The 23,480-nt window shown below is 49.1% G+C and overlaps 1 protein-coding gene across 1 annotated transcript in view; it reads right to left on the bottom strand.

Moving 5' to 3' along the window:
* The window catches only part of KCNK1 (potassium two pore domain channel subfamily K member 1), a 43,081-nt gene extending 20,812 nt beyond the window's left edge, over window positions 1-22,269 (bottom strand). The window contains exon 1 of the mRNA XM_032313011.1: window positions 21,835-22,269. Within this exon, the coding sequence (XP_032168902.1) occupies window positions 21,835-22,189 (355 nt within the window). The 5' untranslated portion in view covers window positions 22,190-22,269. The remainder of the gene's footprint in view (window positions 1-21,834) is intronic.
* Between the last annotated feature and the right edge of the window lie 1,211 nt (window positions 22,270-23,480).

Raw genomic sequence — 23,480 nt, 5'->3', positions numbered from 1 at the left:
TTTGAAATTGATCATCAAACACACACATACACACCAGAGAAAGAACAGAGTCACTTTTTCTCTTCTCCTAACCCACAGCTTTGTGTGACATCAGGAAACAGGGGTTGTGAGCTCTCCTGTTTAGAGCAGGCACGCTGCAGTCAGGAGGCAGTGGAGGCACACAGGGGCCCCCCCACTTCAAGCATGTCAATCAGACACACCATGGGCTTTGTTCTACTACGTAAGACGTGTCAGCTAACAGCGATGGATATCCAAACCAGTACTATACTAGCTTTGAAAAGCAGTAGTCCCTTCAGATAAACAACCCAAGGAAAAAGTAAACCCATCATGGGAGAGAGTCTGGCTTCTCTGGTTAGGGGAGGGCAGATAACCCTTTACGATTTCGTCTTCCTGAACATTCCATCAAGCACTAATTTCTGAAATTTGCATGATAAATATAAAATATCTACTACGTACTCACGCTGCCTCTCTCTCCCCTTCCCCACACATGTTGAGACTCTACAGCCCTTGCTCTTAAGGGCCTTAAATGTTGAGTCTAATCTGCCCAATAGAACCACCCGAAAAAATAAGATGAATTTCTTGCACCTCAAACGGCTGAATTGCATTTACTTTTAATCCAGAGGCTCCCAAAAAAGACATGACATTCAAAAAAAAAAAAAATTCCTATGGTGTAGGTTTCATACTGATGAAAATCTCATCACTGGCCAGGCCCTGGGAAACACGCTACCGTCAGAAAGATCCCACTTGAAAGCGCAATCATTCTGCGTTTAAGGAAAGAGGAACACGTGCCACCAAATGGAAACTTTGGTTTGAAAGAGCTCAGAGGCCAGCTTGGAAGCAATGATGGTGAACACTGAGAGATGGGTAGAAAAACTGGCGAGGTAGATTGGTGCGTTTTTCAAACTCCTTTTATATCCACGTCTCCTTATGTTGTTCTCCGACGGAGAAAACAAAGAAACCCACACCCAAGAGCTGGCACAAGAGCGCACTGGCCCATCCCTGCACCTGTGACAAAGACCCCAGCCTTTCTCTTGGGTTTCTGAAGCCAGCTCTCCCCTACAGCATGAGGTGCCAGACCCACTCGCCCAGCCCAGGACCCAGGCCAGCATGTCAGCATGATTTCCATAAACGTTGTTAACTCTCCTGCCTCATATAAACACACCAACCCTTCTCCCGTCCGCCACTTCCCTCCCAGATGCCACCCATTTTTCTGTTCCTTAGAAACCAGTACCGACCTCCTGCCTTCAGTTCATCACCTCTCTCTCTCTTTTTTTTTTTTAAATAGACTTTATTTTTTAGATCCGTTTTCATTTCACAGCAAAACTGAGCAGAAGGTACAGAGAGTTCCCATGTACTCCCTGTCCACACAGGCACAGCCCCCCCCCCCCGCCAGGAGCTCTCCCGGGGTACATCTGTCACAGTGGATGAACCCACACGGACACACGATCCTCGGCCAGAGTGTCCGTAGTGGACACCGGGCTTCACTCTTGGTGCCTTGTGGTCTGCGGGTTTAGACAAATGGATAATGACATGTATGCGCCACGGGAGTGCCACGAAGACTGGTTTCACTGCCCTAAAACTCCTCTGTGCTCTGCTCACTCACCCCCCCCCACACACACCCCACCCCTGGTAACAGTGTTTTTTACGGTCCCCGTAAGTTATGCTTTTTCCAGGACGTTATAGTTGCAATCCTATCTAGTCCGCAGCCTCCAGCCTGCCTCACTTCCCTTAGCAGCAGGCACTGAAGGTTCCTCCAAGTCTCTCCAAGGCTTTGTAGAGTGTTTCTCTTTAGTGGTGAGTAATACTTCATATCTTGGATGGACCACAGCTTATTTATTCACCCACCTCCCGAAGGACACTCTCATTTGTTTTGGAATCTCACTCAGACTGAGCTTTTACCGGCACCAAGCCAGGACTTGCCCTTGCTAAATCTTCATGGCGGTCTCGGCCTTCACCTGCTGACCCACGGGTGTCATCTGACACCGCTCATGCGTGCCTCCTCTCCATGTCTCCATTATTTTCTTTGTAAGGTTTTATTTATTTGTCAGAAAGAGAGAGCATGCATAAGCAGGGGGAGCAGCAGGCAGAGGGAGAAGCAGGGAGCCCAAAGAGGGGCTCAGTCAAAGGACCCTGGGATCATGACCTGAGCCGAAGGCAGATGCTTAACCAACTGAGCCACCCACGGGTCTCAATGTCTCCATTACTGATTGCTTGGCCTCTGGGCCATGGTGGCCACCTGGCTTTCCCATGACCTCACTGATGGCCTTCCCAGCTTCTCAATCAGTCCCTCCTCTTTCTGACCTGTGATGCTGCACTGCCTAGACCCACACATCCAACCATCGTTTCAGTGTCTCCACTTGGCTGCCCATTCCCCCCAGGCATCTAAACTTACCACGTCTCCAGGAGAGCTCCTGGGTCTCCTTTACCACCTCCCAACCTGCTTCTCTGGGTTTGTCCCCTCTCGGTCTGTGGCACCTTCAACTCAGTACTTCACGCTGAAAACCCTACAGCCATGCTCTCTCTTCCTGGTTCCTCGCTTTCACCTATGTCTAATCCATCACTAAATCCTGTTGGTTCTACCACTAAAGGATGTCCAGAATCTATCTGATTCTCACCATCCCTGTTCTACTCTTGTGGTCTAAGCCATGGACCTCTCTCTGAAGATCACACTAATGATCTACCAACGGGTCTCCCTGATCTGTCCAGCCTCCTATACTCTGTTCCCCAAATAGCAGCAGAGCGACCCTAGAAAACAAGTATTACTCTTCTGCTTCAAATCCTCAGGTGGTACTCAGTCTCTCACTCATAGTGAGACCCAAAGTCCTTATTATGGTCCATATGATTCTGTAGGATATGACCCCCACATCACATCTCTTGATCTTCACTGGCAATTATACCCTGCTATTCACCCAGCTCCAGTCACACTGGCCTCCGAGCTTCACGACTGCATACTCCTGACTCAGGGCCTTTGCACATGCTGTCCCTGCTGCCCGGAATGGTCTTTCCTCAACTATCCATTTGGCTGGCTTACTCATGGACTTCAGGTCTTTATTCAAAAGCTGCATAACTCAGAGAAGCCTACACAAGCCACCTTATGTAAAATATCAATGATCCCCTCATTCAAACCTTACTTCACCCTTCCCTACTTTATTTTTTCCCTTAGCATGTATTTTATTTACTTATATTGCTAATATCGTCATTCTTCCCTTCTAGGAACTAGATTCCACGGTGGGAGCTGTGGTCTACATTGTTCCCTGATGTTCCTCAGCACCTAAAAATGTGCCCCGCATAATAGAGGTGTTTGAAAAGTGTTTAATACAAGTACTAAAGAATGCATGAGTGAATGAGAGAGTAAATGAATTCTACTTGGCAGAATCAAATCCATCGCTTAATCTTTTACAAAAACCCCAGTTACTAGGTTTGGTGTCTCACTGACTTATTACTCACCACATCACATGGGAAGAAGTACCAAAATTTCAAATAAAATACACAAAGCTGTGATGTTCTACTGGCTCAAACTTCTTATTTTATTCAAGAACTTAAAAGCACGAAAAGCAACAAAAATGTGATGGTCTTGGAGCCAGGTTCCCTTTGGGCAAGAGTACATTTGCTCTGTTTAATCCCATATTTAAAGCCTAGCAGAGGTCGGCTCACAGTGGGAATTCAAAAAATATTTGTGGCTTGAATGAACACTAAATGTGGCTTTTATTTTGGTCAGATGTCATTAGTTCTTGAGCATGCTAGGCTGAACACACCCTCGGGGGTAGAGAGGTCTACTCCCACCCGTGCCCATATACCTGTAAAACCTGTAAAACATTTCTATGGAAAAGATTTTTTTCCCACTCAAAGGTTGATAATTGCTATTAATCATATTAAAATGGCTCCTGAAATAGAGGGGGAAAAATGGGTATTTACCTGTCAGCTATCATGAGAACTACAGTTTTGGAAAAGATTTTGTTTTTTTAGAGCAGTTCTAGATTCACAGCAAAATGGAGCAGAAGGTACAGAGAGTTCCCATATACCTCCTACCCCCACTCTTCCACAGCCTCCCCCCTCATCACCACCCCCTCTGCTGTGGGGCATCTATTATGACTGCTGGACCTACAGTGACACAGCGTCATTACAGAGAGCCCACAGTTTCTCTTGGGGCTCAGTCTTGCTGCTGTACGATCAATGGGTTTGGACAAATGCACAGCCACACACATCCATCATCACGCTATCATACGGAGTCACTTCACAGTCCTAAAACTCCTCTGTGCTCTGCCTACTGCTCCCTTCCCCCACCTCAAGATAATTCCATCTTAAAGCACTGGCCTATACAGCAGACAGGTTAGACCAGAAGACTACCTACATTCACACCTTCTCTTTTTGGAGTTGGGCCAACTCAAGTAGCAATGAAGGTGATAATATGTCAGTTTCCCTTTGGAAGGAAACAATTGTTTCCTTACCTATTTAAAGGGTTCCATCTGGATGAAATGACCACTTCATATTGCAGATGCGTGAGCTGAATCAGGCGTCTGTCTACTCCCAGGAGATGATGAGCTTGATTTTCCTTCAGCTTTTCATTAATTGATCTGAAGGAAGCATAAGTACAGGTTCATCAGCCCCAGGAGAGTTTTCTGGTGATCCTTTTACCAGTTCGGAACCCGAGGCCCCTCACAGAATCACGTCACCATGGGCAGCTGTGGCCATCACCATCCCATGAGCCCTATTTCTACTGAACACCTCGCCACCACACCTACTTGACTCTCTCAAAATCTGTCCGACTCCCTCAAAGTCCTCCCAGGACTGTCAGAGCACTTGGACTTGAGTCCCTATTCTGCCACTCCCCAGATGCTTCCGGTCATACAAGACCCTCGTGGTCTCTGGTCGGTTTCACAGCGGTAAAACCCCGTGGATGGAGGTCTGCTCTAGCGTCCACACCGGACAATCCAAGAAAGGAACGGTAGTGAGAGCAGCTGGAAAGTCTCCAAGCGGTATCGAAATGCAAATATTCTTCTAGAGTGTTATTTGTTACTGTCCCCTCTTTATGTGATTCATTGTCAGGGCCAAACACCTGTTGTCACGATTTCTCGCACCCAGAAGAGAGTCCGTGAAACAAATGGGACTACTGTTCTGCTGTGGACAGAGGAGTATTCTAACATGTCCCCCCACCAGCCCCTCCTAAAAGCCACGATGGTTTTCCCTTGATGCCTGCCATGAACAGTTCGGTCATGGGCCTCTTGTACCCCTCCTTTCCAATCATCTCCCCATACCTCAACAACAAACCAAAAAATCCCCCAAAACAAACCATGGCATTTCAGACCCTGGAAACTATCAAAACTCGTCTCCTTTTCAGACCATCTCTAAACGCTAATTTACTATTTTTACACGGTGTTAGTCAAGATTTTGGACAAATTAGCACCACAATTTATTCTTCTATAGAGAAAGAGCAAATAAAGAGCAAATTCTCTCTTACAAAACTGGCAGTTGAAGGACCGTATAAAGTCAAGTATTCTTAGATTCAAGAATATTTCTCGAATTCATCAGAAAAACAAACATGAGGTTTAAATGGGCTAGCAACGTTTCCCAAGTACAATTATGCTAATCTGGCTTTATTAATGTACTGACCTACAGGGAAATGCCCTGGGGAAATGCCCTAAAATCTACACTCTAATGATGTTTTCTTCTTAAAAATGTCAGGTTTTTTGTAACATACTTTTACGGTTTCATACCTGCCAGAAGGATGCAAATGACAAGTCTGTCGAATATAGGGTAGATTTCTAAGGGTCAGGGGATGAACCAGCATTTGCTACAAGGCTCTCCAGCCCTGCTTCTCAAGGATCTCACCGCTACTGTCGTACAAAATCACGCATTAATCAGTACCATTTTCGCGGAGATGACTCTGGGATCAAACCAAAGTTAACAACGGCTAACCTAGCCTCTACAGGACCCACAGGGAGCCCGGCCGCAGAGCAGGTGGACACGAGACACTGGGAAGCCAGCTTTCTTAGCATTTCTGGGAAGAAAAAGTACAGTCTCCTGGCTCTCATCTTTACAGGAAAAGGCTGTTTCAGAGTTGAGAAGCTGTCCCCAAGGAAGTTCTGAGAGCTGACTTGCAAAGAGAGCCTGATGAGGGGGAAACGCCAGAGGCAAAGCAGACAGGACGGCCAGGAAGTGTACCCAGGGCGCCTTCTGTGAAGGGGCACAAACCCAGGATAATCAGAAAAGCGTGGCTGTGCCCTTGAGATTGGCACATGGACAACAGAGGCCCCCAGTTAAGTGAAGGACAATGAAGCATGTCCGGTGGCTGGTGCGCAGCATGTGGTCAGCTAGTGGTAGTAATTACTGGAATCATGGACCAGACCCCTGGTGAAGTCCAAGCAGATGGAGGGGACACAGCATTGCCAGGAGAGCCAGCAGCAGAGTCTGCACTGATCTCGGAAAAAGGATAAAAAGCCAGGACTGGTAGCATTATGAACAAAGGCACCCTTCAAGCCTCTTGTCCATTAACTGGCCTTATCGCCCTACCTGGTCAAAATGACGACTACAACGTCCCTCTGTGACTTCACCTGGTAATTTGGTTGTTTGCACGTCAAAACATATTAGCTTCAAATTAGAGTTGGTATGTTTGGTGGGGGCGGCGGGGAGAAGAAAAGGAGAAAACAGGGCAACTCTGGCCACGAGAAGTCTTCACATCAGGAAAGGAATCATTCCTTTGGGCAGCAGCCTTTGAGGAAGGGAGATAACATTCCCTGAACTGAATGGGCAGAGCACGAAGTCACCCCTGCTAAGAGGCTCTTCAGGCAAATGTCATTTTCATACCAAGCAGAACACAGAGCAGAGTTTTCCTTCTGGAACGAGCCAGCGGCACACACATGCAGCAGCAAAGTGGGGAACTTCCTGTCGTGGTGTCTTGGGCAGACGCTGCCTGGTTTGGTCTCGGGGAAGTCCCCGGTGCCTCTTAGGGCCAGGGGCTCTGTAGGGACCAGGGCAGCCATTCCTCCAGCCCCAACCAAAGGGCACCAAACCAGAAGACAGTCTCTGCTGCTAAAGCTTCTAGAAGGTACTCTCCATTTAATGGGAAATGGGGCACGACCTGCTGGGGAAAAGGTAGACCCTATAGGCACTTCAGGAGAGTGAACGAGTGAACGTAGGAAAAAGCCCAACGTGTGAGAACATCAAGGATGTTTCTTCAGGAACACACAGCTAGACTCTAGCCCAGCCTCATCTCACAGAGGAAATGAATGGAAACAAATAAATGGTCTCACTCTGTACCCCAGTACACAGGAAGCAGGCTGATCAATAACCATCACGCCTATTAGAATTACTAGTTACCAATCAGACATATAAATACGACAAACTGTGCATGATGCCTAATTCTCAGGGCCAGGTCTCCGTTTTCAAGAAAGCATGCTAGAATGGAAGGAAGGGTGACGTTACTATGGGTATAATACTCCATCTACTCTAATTGTTTCAAGTAAGTCTTTTGGAAATACCGAAGTTCATCTGTATCAGTCTTCTATGGGGTTCTCTATTGCTCTGAGAGTACACGACCCCAGAGCCTTGGAGTGGGGGGGCGTGTCTGACCCCAAGATTTACTAGAACTGATGCTCAGAGATCAGATGGCAGATTTTGAAGAGATTATAAAAATCTGATTCACTTTGCTTTGCTCATCAAACACGGCCCCGTACTGGTCTATTCTCAGATTTGCTTATGAACTAGATCACGTACTGGTCCATCTCTCAGGTCCTTTGGGCAAAAACCTTGGCTAAAATAACCACCTGTGCACATGTCGGTTCAATATGGACCTAGTTTTTGAGTCTACACCATTCAAATAAGGTGACAAGGGAGAAAGAAAATTCTGTAGGTATGAACGTGTGTGCAGTTAAAAAAACAACAACAAAAACCACATCTAATGAGAAAGAAAATAAGATTGTAAATTTAAAGATTTACGCTAGGGGCGCCTGGGTGGCTCAGTTGGTTAAGCATCCAACTCTTGATTTCAGCTTGGGGCATGATCTCTGGGTCGTGAGATCGAGCCCCACAGTGGGCTCCACGGTGGACATGGAGCGTGTTTAAGATTCTCTCCCTCTCCCTTGGCCACTCCCCCCAATTAAAAAAAAAAAAAAAAAAAGTAAGCTAAGTGGTGCCCTTTGCTCAAAGCATTTCTGAGTGTGCTATAGCAGTTTCATCATCCCAGCTTCTCCATGAAGTCAGAACAGACCTGGAATACTGGACAGCCTTGGGCAAAAAAAATAAAAATCCTGAGAGATTAAAGAAAAACCAGACATCCTTATCCTGGGTCCCACGCACTAAGAAATTACCTTGAGCAATTACAAAATGCAAAGAACTATATTTACAATACGTGCTCTTTGAACCCCCAAATATTCACTAAGTTACAATCTGGCTACTTGGGCCCTGGGCTACGATGGGGATTTTAGCAGGTCAAAGAGAACTGACTTGGAGCAGATGAAGAGCAAGAACATGATATAGGCAATGGCTAGTCTACTAGAACTTTCTCAAACTACTCAGCAATGCCCATTTGTAACGAACTGAAATCCTAATTACAAATCACATCCATAGCCACAGCCTCAAGGGCTTATATCATCTCCTGGCCAAGTCCCTGAGAAAGCAGGGCGGAGGGCCCAGCTCTCCACGGCTGCCCAGGGCCCCCAGAAGCCCGTGCAAAGCCAGGCATCTGGTTAGCCATGCCTGTGTGAGGAGGGGAAGGGGGACAGAACTGGTGCTTGTTCCCTTCCATGTTCCCTGCCACAAACACACCTAGAAAGAACTTACAGTCCTATTTCCAGCAACAACTTGGCTTCTCACCCGCGCCTCAGGGTGAGGCTCGGTGTCCTGGCTGAGAACGTCCTGCTCTGCCAGCCCGGGGTCATCTCTCTTATCCCACCGCACCTCAAGGCCCAGGAAGTCCTGGTTATGCCCACCCAGGCATCCTGTGGGAGGTCTGCCCTTGGCTCTTCGTACCCCACCCCTGCAACTCTGCCTTCACGCCCCGCTGTCCTCTGGGCCGTTCTTGCCCTGTCCTTGCTCACTCTCCTCCACAGGCCGGGCGGCTTGTGGGTGAGCCATGGAGGCCAAGGCCTCGGAGCCAGGCTGCCCGACTCCAGCTGTCCCTGTTTCCAGCCGGGTGGCGGACAGCCGCACTGTCACAGCGTGGGTCGGGAGGTACATAGTCCCCTGCCCTTGCTCAGTCCAGAGCTTCCCGTGGTGGCAGACCTCTGCCTCCACGTCTACGCCTCCTGGCTGCCACCGGCCAGCAGGAAGCACCCCACACGGGTCGACCCCTCAAAATCCTAGAGCTGCTGCCAGGACCCCAGTCAACTCAGCCATGAACTCTCCCTGCGTTTGACGGTTTAGTCTCCGCTGCCGCCAGTCTGCAGGCTTTTCAAGGTCAGGGCTTAACCCTTCCCAGTGCTCTGTATGTGTCCTCACCTGGGGGCACAGGGCAGGCAGTCCACCTTCCAGACACTAGAGCCACAGAAGCTTAGAGCCCACAAAGGATCTTTCTTGGTCCTTTCATCAAATCGAGACGAAATGACTGAACTCTGCAGACCTTACCAGCGAGTGTGTGCGGCTAACGACTCGCGGGGAGAGAACCCAGCCCCCGCCCCAGTCCATAGGCCAATGCTGCCCCCCCCCCAGTCGATAGGCCGATGCTTTGGCACCTCTGGTGTGCACCAGCCCGCACTTACGTCCCTGGGCCATATTTCTTCAAGTTCCCCAGAAAACATTTCTTTTCTTTTTTTTTTTTTTTTTAAAGATTTTATTCATTTATTTGACAGACAGAGATGACAAGTAGGCAGAGAGGCAGAGAGAGAGAGGAGGAAGCAGGCTCCCCGCTGAGCAGAGAGCCCGATGCGGGACTCGATCCCGGGACCCCGAGATCATGACCTGAGCCGAAGGCAGCGGCTTAACCCACTGAGCCACCCAGGCGCCCGAGTTCCCCAGAAAACATTTCTAAGCAACATCTGACCTAGTCTATATAGGGCTGTAACATGTCCCCTAAAAAAGAAGTCACAATTCTCACTTTTCACTCAGTCAGGCCGTACTTTTCAGTACTAGTTCAGTCTGGTACCATGACCATCCTACTCGACAGCAGCATTCCCTGGCTCCTGAGGGGAAATCCACCCCCCCACCCCCCTGGTTATGAGGGGACCCTGCTCTGTGCTGTTTCTGCCCTCAGCTGGCTGTGTGCAGGGGCTAGGACACCGAGTAGTGACAACGCGGGATGGCAGAAGCAGCTTCCCCAGACATACACAGCCCCGCCAGCCCCCGGGGAGCAGGACACAGGCTGGCCAGGCGCAGGAGGACCACCAGCGCACATCAGCACCCAGGACGCAGCTGGGCGACGGTGGAGGAAGGAAAACGGACAAGCAAGTTCAGGGGCAAACCTGTCTCTTCAGCCTCATTGGGATTACCTTCGCCAATCATAGGTGTTTGGCCAGAACTGCTGGAAGAACAAATGCAGATTTAGGTCACATTCCAGAAACTACCAATCAACAGCACTTTGCCTTTTCCTTTTTCTTTTGTAATTTTAGTTTTGTTCTTCCCACCTTTGTTGGTTCAATTTTTAAACCCGGGATGCACTGCAGAGTTGCACCCTGGGCCCGGCCTGGCGGATGACAGATTGCTGGTCCACACAGCAGAGAGGAGCCCTGCTGTGAGCGCGGCAGCCTCCGCCCCCTCCCGCGGAGAGGTGCACCTGTGCAGGCTGCCCGTGGGCGGGGCTCCTGTCGGGGTTCCTGTGGGCCCTGGGGGGCACGTAGGATGCGGGGTAGATGGGTCACGAGGCGCAGTCTCCTCCCCAGCTCAGAACTCGGGGAGGCCCTGGGACAGGCGGCCAAAGCAGGACAGTCTCTCCGGCGCCTTGAATTAACCTAATCCCCGAACCACAGTCCTTAAATAATTGAACGCCCGGGTAACCAGTGTTCAAACATTTAAAGAATTTTAGCTACAGGGGCGTTTTAACCTTCCAGTTCTGGCGTCAAACAGTCGGCTCTCCCTCCTGTTGGTCACAGGCTCAGGCGACATCAAAAATACGGCATTTGGCACCCAAAAGGCACACACCTCAGATCCTCAATCGAGTACCCAGGAGCCATGTTATTGGAAGGGGATCATTTCAAATGGTAACCCAGCAAACTTAAAGCCAAACCGGAGAGATGAAAAGTACTCAGGTGGTTTGCAGAGTCACGTGATCGTTTCACCATCTGTTACAAACTGTAAATGTATCTCTTTGAAGCTGACAGACCTCCTGATAAAATGCTTAGATCAATCCTTCACGGGGAACAAAAATTATGTTTTTCTTATTTACTCCCTAAAAACAGAAAAGACCTATGCTGATTTCTTGGTAATTAATGTTAGCTGCTCCTAAAAAAAAAAAAAAAAAAAATGCACTGAAGATACTTATTTACTGTTATTCTTGACTATATATAAGGCAAATTTTAAACTGAACTATTATGTCAAATACTAAATATCCTGTTGTTAAATTTAACAAAAAAAGAAGCAAATCCTTCTTTTCCATCCATCCCCCCAGTTTTCCATACAGACTTATTTAATAGTAATTTAGAAATTTAGATACTCTTTCTCCATCTGGAAGTTGAAGTGTTTTAAATGACTATATATTTTAAATATATATATTTGTGTGTGTATATGTGTGTGTGTGTGTGTGTGTGTGTGTGTGTAAAATTACTATATATTTATTGTTCATCAAATGGCAACTCGACCCAGAAAATTCGCCCGCTCCATCTGGAACACTTTTCCTTCATCTCTACCTATGGACGCGGGATTTCAAGGCCAAGCTAAGATATCACCCCTCAAAAGCTTTCTTAAACTCGGCCGTCAGATACATGGTGCACGGGATGTAAGCTGACATCACAGCTGTTACAGGGCGAGCCTGGCCCTCAGGAGGCCACGTCAGAGTCAGTGCAGCCTCGTGTGGACCCCAAATACCCAGTAGCAACCTCAAGTCTGACGTGCCCATGGCTGAGCTTCAGATCCTCCAGCCAAAACCTGCTCCTTCCCTGGCCTTCTCTGTGTCCTGGTAGGACTCAGACCAAAAACCTTGCGCTCAGTCTTGATAATTCTTTTCCCAACACCTCCTATCCAGCCCCTCAGCAAACCCTATTGGCTCCACCATCCATGTGTATCTGAAATCTGACCACCTCTCCCCACCTACTTCCACCGCCTGCTCCAGAAGCCACCCACGGGCCTCATCTGGGGCACAGCAAATGTCCTGCTTTGGGCCCCCGCTTCCACCCTTGTCCCCCGACACTGGCCTGAGTGACCCTGGTAGAACAGTGGGTCCGATCACATTACCCTTTCCCGCAAACTCTCCTGTGGCTTTCCACCTCACTCAGAGAAAAGCCCAAAGTTTTGCAGTGGCCGAGGACATGCTGTCCCATCTGCCCCCTTCCCTTCTCCTTGACCTTGGCATGTGCTGTCTTACTCAGCGCCAGCCACGATGGCTTTCTAGCCACACCTCCAATGCAGGGACTCTGTTCTAGAACAGTTCCCCCGACGGCGGTAAGCTGGCTCCCTGCAATTCGACCCCATTCTGACGCTGTCTGCTTGCAGATGATGTCAGATCCCGCAGGTGAAGGGCTCTGTCCCACAGGACCATCCCACTTCAGACGCCTGTCAAGTCTGGGTGATCAGCTGTGCTTCTGACTTGGCTGCCGCAAATCTGAGTTTCCACGATCCCTGCGGTGGGATCAGTTAATTTGCTAGAGCAGCTCACAGAGCTCAGGAAAACAGTCTGGTCACTGGGTCACCAGTTTATCATAAAAAGATGTAGCTCAGGAATAGCCAGAGGGAGAGAGATACAGAAGGGGAGGCTGGGAGGGTCCCAAGTGCAGGAGCTTCTGTCCCTGTGGAGCTGGGGGTGTGTCCATCCCCTAGTGCAGATCTGTTCGCCAACCTAGGTGCTCCCTGAACCCCGAGCTATGGGGATATTTATGAAGGCTCCCTCATGATGACACAACAGAGGCTTAGCCGCATTTCCAGCTCCTCTCCCCTCTCAGGCTGATGAGAGTGGGGCTGAAAACTCCAAGCTTCTCATCATGGCACCATCTGTCTGGTGACCAGCCCCCCCTCCCTAGAGCACAGGCAGAGCTGCCTTATAGAACAGAAGGCTCTCTTGGTGCTCCAATCAGGAACTTACAAAGGTTTTAGGAGCTCTGTGCCAGGAACAACAGGGCAGAGACCAAGATGTGTCTTCGATTATCTCCCACTTAGTCATCTAATTTACCGTACATCCTTCCTCCTGAGCCTAAGTGCTCAATAAATATTTGTGCAAGAATGCGTGCCTCTCTCCTTTTTGCAGATTACTCAGGGCCTTCCACAGTGTACGTGTGTACACAAGGCCCTCAGATAGGACTATCTTTACAGAAATACCTACAGGAGCCACTGGAGCAACGTGAGCCTGTTTCCTTATCAAGATGGTGAAATTAGATCTAAGGTCTCCTGAAAACCATTAAGAGCTTTAGAAATGTCCTCCTTTTACTTAAGAGGAAATAGATTCAGACATGGGAAGAAACGTGCCTTCCTCTGCACTTACTGACCTCCTACTGAGTGCCAGGAATGCAGCATGAGGCCAAGACAGCGCTCATTCGCGAAACCTCTCTTTCAGGGAGACAGACATGAAAACGAATCATTTCCGTCCGAGGTGCTTCCTAAGTGCTCTAACAGGGAGAACGGACTATTCCAATATAAGGTGGTGTCCCGGATGTCATGGGGACCAGCAGGCAGAAGAGAAAGAGCAGGGATTCCCCCTCCCTGGGAAGACCGGAAGCAGAGCCCGCCTCTGTGCAGCCCCCACCATGTGGGTGCCCAGCTCAGCCTTCCCTAGGGCAGCACTCTTCCCTGGGATATGAGCGCCCCCCGACAACGCCCCCCGCCACTCCCCTCCTCAGTGCACACTTGGACGACAGGTGTCACCTTGAGTAAACAGCTTAACTTGGGTCCCCGGGCCACCTAAGCATTACAAGACACAAGCCTTACCATTCAGCCTCCGTCCTTCTTCCTCCTTCCCCTTCCTTTCCTTCTTGCCTTCCTTTTAGTTGAGGTACAGCTGACACACGACACTGACAGCATTACATTACTAAAGGTGCACAACATAGCGATTCGACAAGTCTGTTCTTCAGTTCTTATTTCTAACGTGCAACCCACTGACCACATTCTGAAATCAAACCGTTTTTTTATTGCATGTTTTTTCCTTCTCAGCTCCGCCCCCACAGCCAGGTTCATATGGACTCTACATTACCTGGTCACTGAGTCCCTGGGCAGCTTTCTGCTCGAAAGCTCATCACCAGGTACCAACAGCTAAAGCCACACAGGCTTCAGAATGCATGCTTTCATTTCACAAAGCAAGTCCACCTTGGCCAGAGTACCCCATGCAAACAGTTAGAATCTGACCCCAGAAGCAGGAAGACAGTAGCCGGTAAGGAAATACTGCCCATGTCAAACACAGCCCAATTAATCTCTTTGGTATAAGAACTGATTCTGTTTCACAGATCAAAGAACGGGAAGACGAATGCAACTAGAAAATACACGACTGCTGGTCTGACTCATGTCCAGGGACAGAATCACAGTCCTTCTAGCTCTACCTCCTCGATGCCTCCAAATCCCCCTTCACCCCAGTCTTTTTTTTTTTTTTTTTAATATTTACTTATTTATTTGACAGAAATCACAAGTAGGCAGAGAGAGGGGCGGGGGGGAAAAGGCTCCCCACTGAGCAGAGAGCCTGATGCGGGACTCGATTCCAGGACCCTGAGATCATGACCTGAGCCGAAGGCAGAGACTTAACGTACTGAGCCACCCAGGCGCCCATCTTCACCCCAGTCTTCATTTTAACCTTGGGTCAGGGGCATGGCCCTGCACCCACAGAGAGTGCCCACCAACTCTGAGGACAAGGATCTGCCAAGATTGAATAAAGATGTCAGAGCACGAATGGAGTCTGGGAGACTAGAGGACACCCCTCACCTCCCACTGGTAACAGACAAGGTGATCACGGCCCAGTCAGACATCCCAGTACCCCATGCATTTGGCTCCAGCTGAGATCGAATGATGTCTCTTGAGAATAAAATCTAGCATAGTGCAATTCTATGCCAAAGAGAGGGTAGGATATAGACAGTCTCTCTGTCCTGAAACCGACTTGTAGGTAGTTAAACCACATGAAATCACTGTATGGGTCAAAACAACCAAGCACCGACAATTCCACACACTCCAAACTTAGCGTCCTCTTCTGCGCTGCGGAGGGCGGATGCTCTCCCCGCCAACAGCAGTCCAAGGAGCAGCGTCATAAAACAGCTCGTCCTGAAAGGCACCAGATTTCCCACTAGGTTACTGGGACCATAGAAAATTACATTCTTGACAAGATTTACAGTTAAGTCATAAAAGCAAATGTGTAATTTCTTTCGTGTTGTCATTTATAATGGCAACAGTATGTTCCAAAGGTCATATAATAGGCATAGATAACAGCAAATTTATAGTTAAAAACAAAACAAAACAAAAAAAAAACCTTCGAAATGCTGAAGAACTGATGTTTTATAGACAGGGATGGGCTTACACAGTAAGCACCAGGACATAGTCTATCACTAGATGGAAATGTTTCTAGGATTTATTACACATTTCTCTGCTTTCTTAAATAGAGACATACTGAAATATTATTCTTGATAATTCAGGGTTATCAATTATTCTGCTGTGTTCTCAAATAATGATGTCTTATTCATGCATATGAAGTTGTTGGTTGCAAAAGCAAAGACATAAACATTTTGTTTCTTAGGGCACCGTGGCGGCTCAGTGGGTTAAGCGTCTGCCTTCAGCTCAGGTTGTGATCTCAGGGTCCTAGGATTGAGTCCCACATCAGGCTCCCTGCTCAGTAGGGAGTCTACTTCTCCCTCTTCCCCTGCTCCTCCCCAGCACTCCTGCTCTCTCTCTCTCTCTCTCACCCTCTCTGTCTCAAAAAAAATCTTAAAAAAAATTTTAAAAATTAAAAAATAAAAAATGCTGTTTCTTTTGCTCCTATATTTGTTTTTGTCTGTTTCAGTTCAACAACAACAACAAAAAACCCCACACAAAACAGCACTTCTGTGTTCATTTACTAGGGCTTCCATAAAAACGTACCACAGCCTAGGGGGCTTGAATAACAGAAATTTATTTTCTCAAGGTTCTGGAGGCCGGAAGTTCAAGATTAAGGTGTTTGCAGGCTTGGTGTCTTCTGAGACCTCCGTCTTTGACTTGCAGATGAAGCCTTCACATTGTGTCTTCATTTTAGCTTAATCACTTCTTTAAAGGCCCTATCTCCAAATATACAGTCACATTTTTTTTTTTAATTTGAGAGAAAACACACAAGCAGGGAGAAAGGCAGAGAGAGAAGCAGTTCCCTGCTGAGCAAGGACCCCACCCCCACCCCCAACCCCCATGCAGGACTCCATCCCAGGACCTTGAGGCCGAAGGCCAATGCCTAATGACTGAGCCACCCAGGCGCTGCCACTGTCCCATTTTGAAGTACAGGGGTGAGGACTTCACCATATGAGTTCTGGAGACGCACTCAGCCCATAACAACCTCCTATTGCTAGACACCATGCAAATTTCAAGCTCTTAACCCAGATACATCAGGATTCAAATCAAGGCTACCCCATTTCTAGTTCTGTGACGTAGGTAAGGTCACTCAACCTAAGTTTTAGCTGCGGCCTCTGAAGTGAGGATAACGACACCGATACCTCGAGACAGGTTTTTACATAAAGTCTTCAATGCAAGTTGGTTTTTCAAAATATCACTTCATTTTTCTGATTTTTGAAGTATTTGTCTTTTCACAGCCTTTCCCTTAGGCCTGCCCATAGCTGTGCCTTTCTTTCTTGAATCTGTTGGGGGCTTCCAAACCAGATGACTAAATTTGTTAGAATTAGATATAAAGGCTCAAAACCAAGCCCTAAGGCTTTCCTGCGAATAAGGAATGCAAACTTGAGCACGTGGGATTTCAGATTTCTTGCAGCTGATAGTATGCTTGTCTGCTTCTTGGCATTTCTGTTCCACATACAACACAACATCTGCCACCCACTTTAGATGGGGCAATTCTAATGTGAGGTGTGGCTTTGTCAGCACTTATAAAGGGGGGGAGGAGGGGCAGTGTCATTCTATGATAATCATTTTTGTTTTGGAAGTGGTTGGGATGGTAGCAACTAATTTAAAAACTTCATGCCCCTGAAAAAAACAGCACAAGGAAGTCTCAGAGGCTAAACCGTCTTCTAGAAAGTTTTCCAAAAGGAAGCGGAGCACTGAGCACCCCTGACTCAGAGCTCCTTCCAAGTCTCATTCTAAAAGCGGGGTTTGGCAAACTTTTTCTGCAAAAGGCCAAGCAGTTAAACGTTTAGGTTTTGTGGACACACGTGGTTTCTGTCACAAAGACTCAACTCTGCCACTGTAAAGATGTGACCCAGAAACCATCACCAGCCCACCACTATTAGCTTCCAAAAGTTCCATATGGATTTGCTGCAAACAGTAACCCATTTCTCCTAATGAAAAGAGTTTGAAAACTCAGAGTCAACCTGGCACCCCCATTTCTTTCTCCCACCTTCTCTTTCCTGAAAACAGCCAATGCTGTAGCAGCTCCCTGCCTTACTGAACCAAAGACCACTGCAAAATAAGCCAGATTGAGTTCCTGTCCTCAGCGCTTTATTTTTATTTATTTATTTTTTACGTAGGCTCTACACCCAGCACAGAGCCCAATGCAGGGAACGCAGGGCTTGAACTCACCACCTTGAGATCAAGACCGGAGCTGAGTTCATCAAGAGTTGGACACTTAACCAGCTAAGCCAGTCAGGCACCCCCCTCTGAGCGCTTAAGAGTTCTGAAACCTCTCTTGGTAAAAAGGGATAAGGCAGGGAGTCCTGATGATGAGGGAGCAGGAGCTTGGCTGAGGACAAAGCAAAAGCAGGCACCTTGCACCCCCTCTCTACCCGCTCCCCTCGGTAATGTGTGTGACATTCCTCAGGCACCCCTGACTGCCATAAACGAGAAACAAACAGTTAACTTGCAGAAATCACAATCCTGCAAGACAGGAGTCTCCCTTGGTTTACCAATGTCCTAGAGATTTACAACAAAGAAGTTACCTTATCAATAGCACAATTTCCAGAGGCAAATAACTCAATTCCTCAAGCCCTAAATAAAGTTAAATTTCGGGATGCCTGGGTGGCTCAGTTGGTTAAGCAGCTGCCTTCAGCTCAAGTCATGATCCCAGCGTCCTGGGATCGAGTCCCACATCAGGCTCCTTCCTTGGCAGAGAGCCTGCTTCTCCCTCGGCCTCTGCTGCCACTCTGTCTGCCTGTGCTCACTCTCGCTCCTCTCTCTGACAAATAAATAAATAAAATCTTAAAATAAAATAAAGTTAAATTTCTTCTAAACCCAAATCTCACTAACAAGGACACTTGATAGGAGAAATGTGAAACTTTATCTCTAAATCTCCAAGATAGTATCGAGAATCATTCCCAAGCATATGGCCCATTGATATACATCTAAAGGGTCTCACAAGAAGATTCTTAGTACTAGTAATAAATAACCTTTCTCCCAACAATAGCTAGCACCTCAAGGTCCTGGAGACCTTGCTTCCAAAATTCCTTAGAGACTAACATCACCCACTTTGTTCTCACCCAACTCCTGTGTATATAATCAGCCACTCCTCAGGATAACGGGGCAACATCTCCGTCTGCCCATGGGTCCTGTCCCCGTGCTCTAATAAACCACCATTTTGCACCAAAGATGTCTCAAGAATTCTTTCTTGGTCATCGGCTCTGGACCTCAGCCCACAGAACCTCACCTAGGTTCTAGAACTTCATCACTGATACAAGGCACCAAGCTGACAGCGGACAACAACCGGCTGTCTTGGACTCCTACCTACAACACAGCACAAGGAAGAACCACCTGAGAGTCACCTGCCCACAAATCTCTATTTTTACCAAACATCAGCATGACAGAATCCTGCTTAAGGGGAGGAACAAAGAAGCAAACATACAGTACACAGACATGACAAATTGTTCCTTATTATTTCTTAATTCCCAAGTGTCACCTACATGTCCCTTCATCCTTGAAAAAAAACCCAAACAAAACAAAAGAAAAAGAAAAAACAAAACCACAGTATCAAAGTTGTATGGGAAATACCTCAGTCTATAATGCCTCCTTTTGTTTTTATACAGCTCTTCCCTCTGGAAAGGTAAAAGGGTACCGCACTTTCCCCTCCCATCCCCACACAGATCCCATGTCCGTGTTGCTGTATCTTTTTCAATCCAAGAGAAGTAAAGAGACATTTGGTTGTTTGAAATCATTCACGGGGTCCTTGGGGGAGCAGAGATTCAACTCAACATCCCTGAATCACCAACGTAAGTCTTCTTCCAAAGAGACCAGAAGCCTCGACCAGGTCCTCACAGGAATGGGAGCTGGTACTCTGAGATGAGAACATTCTGCCCTAAGCCCATTCGCGTTCCTGGGTTACAGCGATTTCTACTCAGAACATCAACTCTGTGATGCCCACCGCTAAGGCTCTGGGCAAGCCAGGGCTGACTGTACTGAGAGACTGGGGGACAATGAGCTCAGAGATTTGCCATCGACAGCGCTGGAAGAGTTAAACAAACAGAACCACAACATACCTTAGAGCTCTCTGAAAGAGAAGCATGGACCACAATTCCGCTTCAAGTTGTCTAGTATTTTTCCAGAAAACATTTTTCTAGTAATGAAGCAGACTGGCTTCATTCGACAAACCGTCTGACCCCCTGCCACCACAACAGTGTGCTGCTACCACCTGGGACATCAAAATGTGCCAGATCCTGGGTCAACACAAAAATGTAGAAAATTCTGAAGCTTACCGGAACTCTATTTGAATTAATCAAGTCAATTCTACCAATGACAAAAATTCATTGATTTGCTGACTTTACAAACCAAGAGGCACATCTTTCATCTAGTGTATCCTTAAGTGCCCCCAAGTGAACTCTTGTTTTGCATGAAAACAGACTTTCCTGGGAACTACAATGTAATCTGAATACCAATAATAAGACATCTATCCCCACTTTAAAAAAAAACAAAAAAACAAAAACCAGGAACTGCAATTTTCCTAATTTTCAAAAAAGTAGGAGAGGGAACCTGGGAAGTAACTCAAGATGTAAACTCCTATTTTTGAGATTTAAATGGCTTTAATTGTATTTAATTTAATGTGATGAGATTAGGCATGAGCTGCGTCAGTCATGGAAAAAATCCCACCCAGTAAAAGCAAACACTTAATATTGTTCTTATCCTGGTTCTGCCTTTAAAATACCAATACCTAGAAAACACTAGAAATGTTAACGTTTACTCAACATTGTGACCCAGTTCTAAGACCTTCTGTAGCGGGTGGAAACAGTGCCGCAGAGAATGAATGATTTTTGATTGAGAACAAATGTACTTCAAAGGAAAAGCATGGTGACTTAAATGACGGGAGGCTGGGAGCCTGACAAAGACAATGGAGGCAGCCCTTGTCAAAATAAAAAAAGACTGGTGTTGGCAAAGTGAGAAAGAGAGCACTCTTGAATAGCGCGAAGCTTATCACCGTCTCTAGAATATCACAAAGCAAGCTAGAATTGTTCACGGCAGTTTGGTAATGCACCCCAGACTTCCAAATCGTTGTTTTACAGGATTTATATGGCAAGTGTACTATTAGTATCACTTAGACTTATTACCAAAACATTCAACCGGGTTTAGCCCAAGGGCATTACAAATAAACCCTGGGAGGCGCCGAGCAGGTGGAGTGAAGAATTGTTGCCACACAAAGTTGATTCACCTGCTCCGGAGGTGGGGGTGGGGCGGGACCGGTATCCTAGCAGGGGTCACCCGGGGCCCGGATTCCAGGACTGCCCAGGTAACTAGGAAGTGCGTGACCTTGTTCCAGCCAAGACGGACGGCTGAAAGATTCCATCTCCTGGATAAAAAAGGGGACTTCGCTGAACGTTCTTTGAGAGACTTTCCAGGGCTCAAATATCAGTTTATAAATATCTCCAACCAGGTGGGTGCGCCTCGCTTAGCCGCCGGGAAAATCCAGCGTTCATTCATCTAATCCGGCACAGGAAGGGCGCCCTGGGGCACGCGCCGGCCGCGCCCGTACCCCAGGACGCTCCTCCACTCCAGAGCGTCCTACGGGGTGAGCAGGGCGGGGAAGTGTCGCTGCGAAGTTTAAGGGCGGCCTCGCACACCTGAAGTTGAAAAAACTGCTGAATCAGGGTGCCCCCATTTCGCCAGACTCGAGGCGATCGGATGCTCCCTTTCCGCACCCCTCCTCCGACTCCGAAAAGAAACCGGATCCGCCAGTCCGCTCAGAGGTCACCCGCGAAGAGCAGGGTGATGTCATCCCGCCACCCCTACAACCGCTCCCCAAAGCGCAGAGAGGCAAGAAATCTATGCATCACCGGGACGGGACACCCTCCGGAAGGTGACCCCTGAGCGCAGCCTCGGCCCTGCGGGGTGGGGGCGGAGGACAGTGCGCGCACTCGGAGCAGTGGACGGGCTCCAGCATCACCTCGCCCCGCCGCGCGGCGGCCGGGATGCTCCAGATCCCCACCGGACAGGCAGGGGCAGGGAACCGCGGAAAACGGGACGCGGGCCCTGAAGCCCCCCTAGAAACCCCGGTCGAAGGCTTTAGGGACCACTCCCCGGAGTTACGCGCGGCGACACCCAAGGCGCGTTCGGTGGCCGCCGCGCGGGTTTCCGGCTCCGGAGCCCGCGATGCGCGCCGCGGGGGGGCCGGGGGAGGGGCCGGGGCGGCGGGCAGGGGGCCGCGGGTCGCGGCCGCCCGCGCGGCGGGCCTCTCTCTACCTGTGGTGGAGAGCACGGTGCTGGCGAAGAAGAGCGCGGAGGTGAAGTCCCAGTTCCAGTTGCCCGAGGCATTGCTGAGCACCGACACGCCGTAGTTGCTGGCCTCCAACACGCGGCCCAGGAACTGCTCGAGCTGCTGCTCCGACAGGCACTCGTGCTCCTCCAGGAAGCGCCGCTTCAGCTTGCGCAGCTCCTGGCGCAGCAGGTCCTCGTAGGGCAGCTCGACCGACGAGAAGACCACGGCGCCGAACACCAGGTAGAGCAGGTAGCCGAGCACCAGGAAGCCGAAGCACCAGGCCGAGCGGTGCCGCTCCACCAGGCGCACGCACGAGCTGCCGGCCAGGGACTGCAGCATCTTCCCCCGCCGCCGCCGCCGCCACAGCCGCCGCCGCCACAGCCGAGGCCCACGCCGCAGACCGGCCCGAGCGCGGCCCGCCGCCCCGCCGCAGGTCGGCCCCGCCCCGGCCCCGGCCCCGCCCCCGCCCCGCCCCGCCGCCGCTCGGCCCCGCCCCCGGCCCGCGCCCACTCCCCACGCGCGCCCCCCGCGCTCCCCGGCGGCAGCGTCTGCCTGCGATTGGCTCGCCCCGGAGAGGTTTTTCTTCCTTCTTTTCCTGCTTCCCTGCAATATAAAAGGCCCCGATGATGTGGCGCTGACGTGGGTGCCGGCTCAGGTAACCCGAGAGCCGGCTGAGACCGCGTGGCAAACTTGGCCGGACCGCCGGGACTGGGAGCGCGGCCCGGGCACCCCCGCCCATCGCGTGGTCCTGCGGAGTGGACGGGGGTCGCTGGCGCGCAGACCCCTGTCCTGCCGTCGCCCCAGGCACCTCCTGCTCCCTCCTGGCTTCTGTAACCAAAGCTCGGCGGACCGCGGGCCGGGGGTGACCGTCTGCGAGGCAGCGCGCTGGCTGTCCCAGCCTCTGCTCCCACCCACACCTCCCACCTATTTTGTCTTAATCGGGGCTTGTATTACCAAATAGCGAGCTCTGGAATCCCTCCTTCGTCTGCCCATTGGCCCAAGCCTCGAGCGACGTGGTGCCAACGGTGACGGTGAAAATATCAAAACCCCAGGGTTGGAAGGCACCTTGGGTCATAGAGATCTACAGTCCCCACCCCCGCAAAAGAATCTGAGAGTAAAGTAGAGTTTGGGAAAGGCACCTTTCTGAACTCTCCGAAGCAAGTTCCCAGTGTGCCAACGAACAGAAGAAATTCAGCTTTCCCAAGTGTTTCTTTTAAAGTGACAGGGTCAGTGAGCCACCTGACCGTGGAGGAGAGTGAAAACCGGGGCACCCTTCTGGAAAGGCAATATGGCAATACATTCCCAGAGCCTTGAAGCGTTTGTGCTTCAAGGTGATTCCATGATGTGTCCTAAGAAAAAAATAATCGGGTAAAGATTTATAGACAGGCTATTCATAAATAATACAGGGATATTATTATATATGCAATACGTATGCATGTGTTTATTATGAAATGAGTAAGAATCGGGAACAATTAAAATGTTTCAAGTACGGGAATGGCTAAATAAATTATGGTATCTCTACAGCACAGATATATAGCTGTGGAAGATGGATCTGAAGACTACTGAAGCTACGTGATCTTATGTATTGAAGATACACAGTCTTATGTACAGAGTCTCAGACACATCAGCT

The sequence above is a fragment of the Mustela erminea genome, chromosome 14 (assembly GCF_009829155.1).
Source record: "Mustela erminea isolate mMusErm1 chromosome 14, mMusErm1.Pri, whole genome shotgun sequence".
Taxonomy (NCBI): Eukaryota; Metazoa; Chordata; class Mammalia; order Carnivora; family Mustelidae; genus Mustela; species Mustela erminea.
This window is presented reverse-complemented; position numbering and strand designations above follow the sequence as displayed.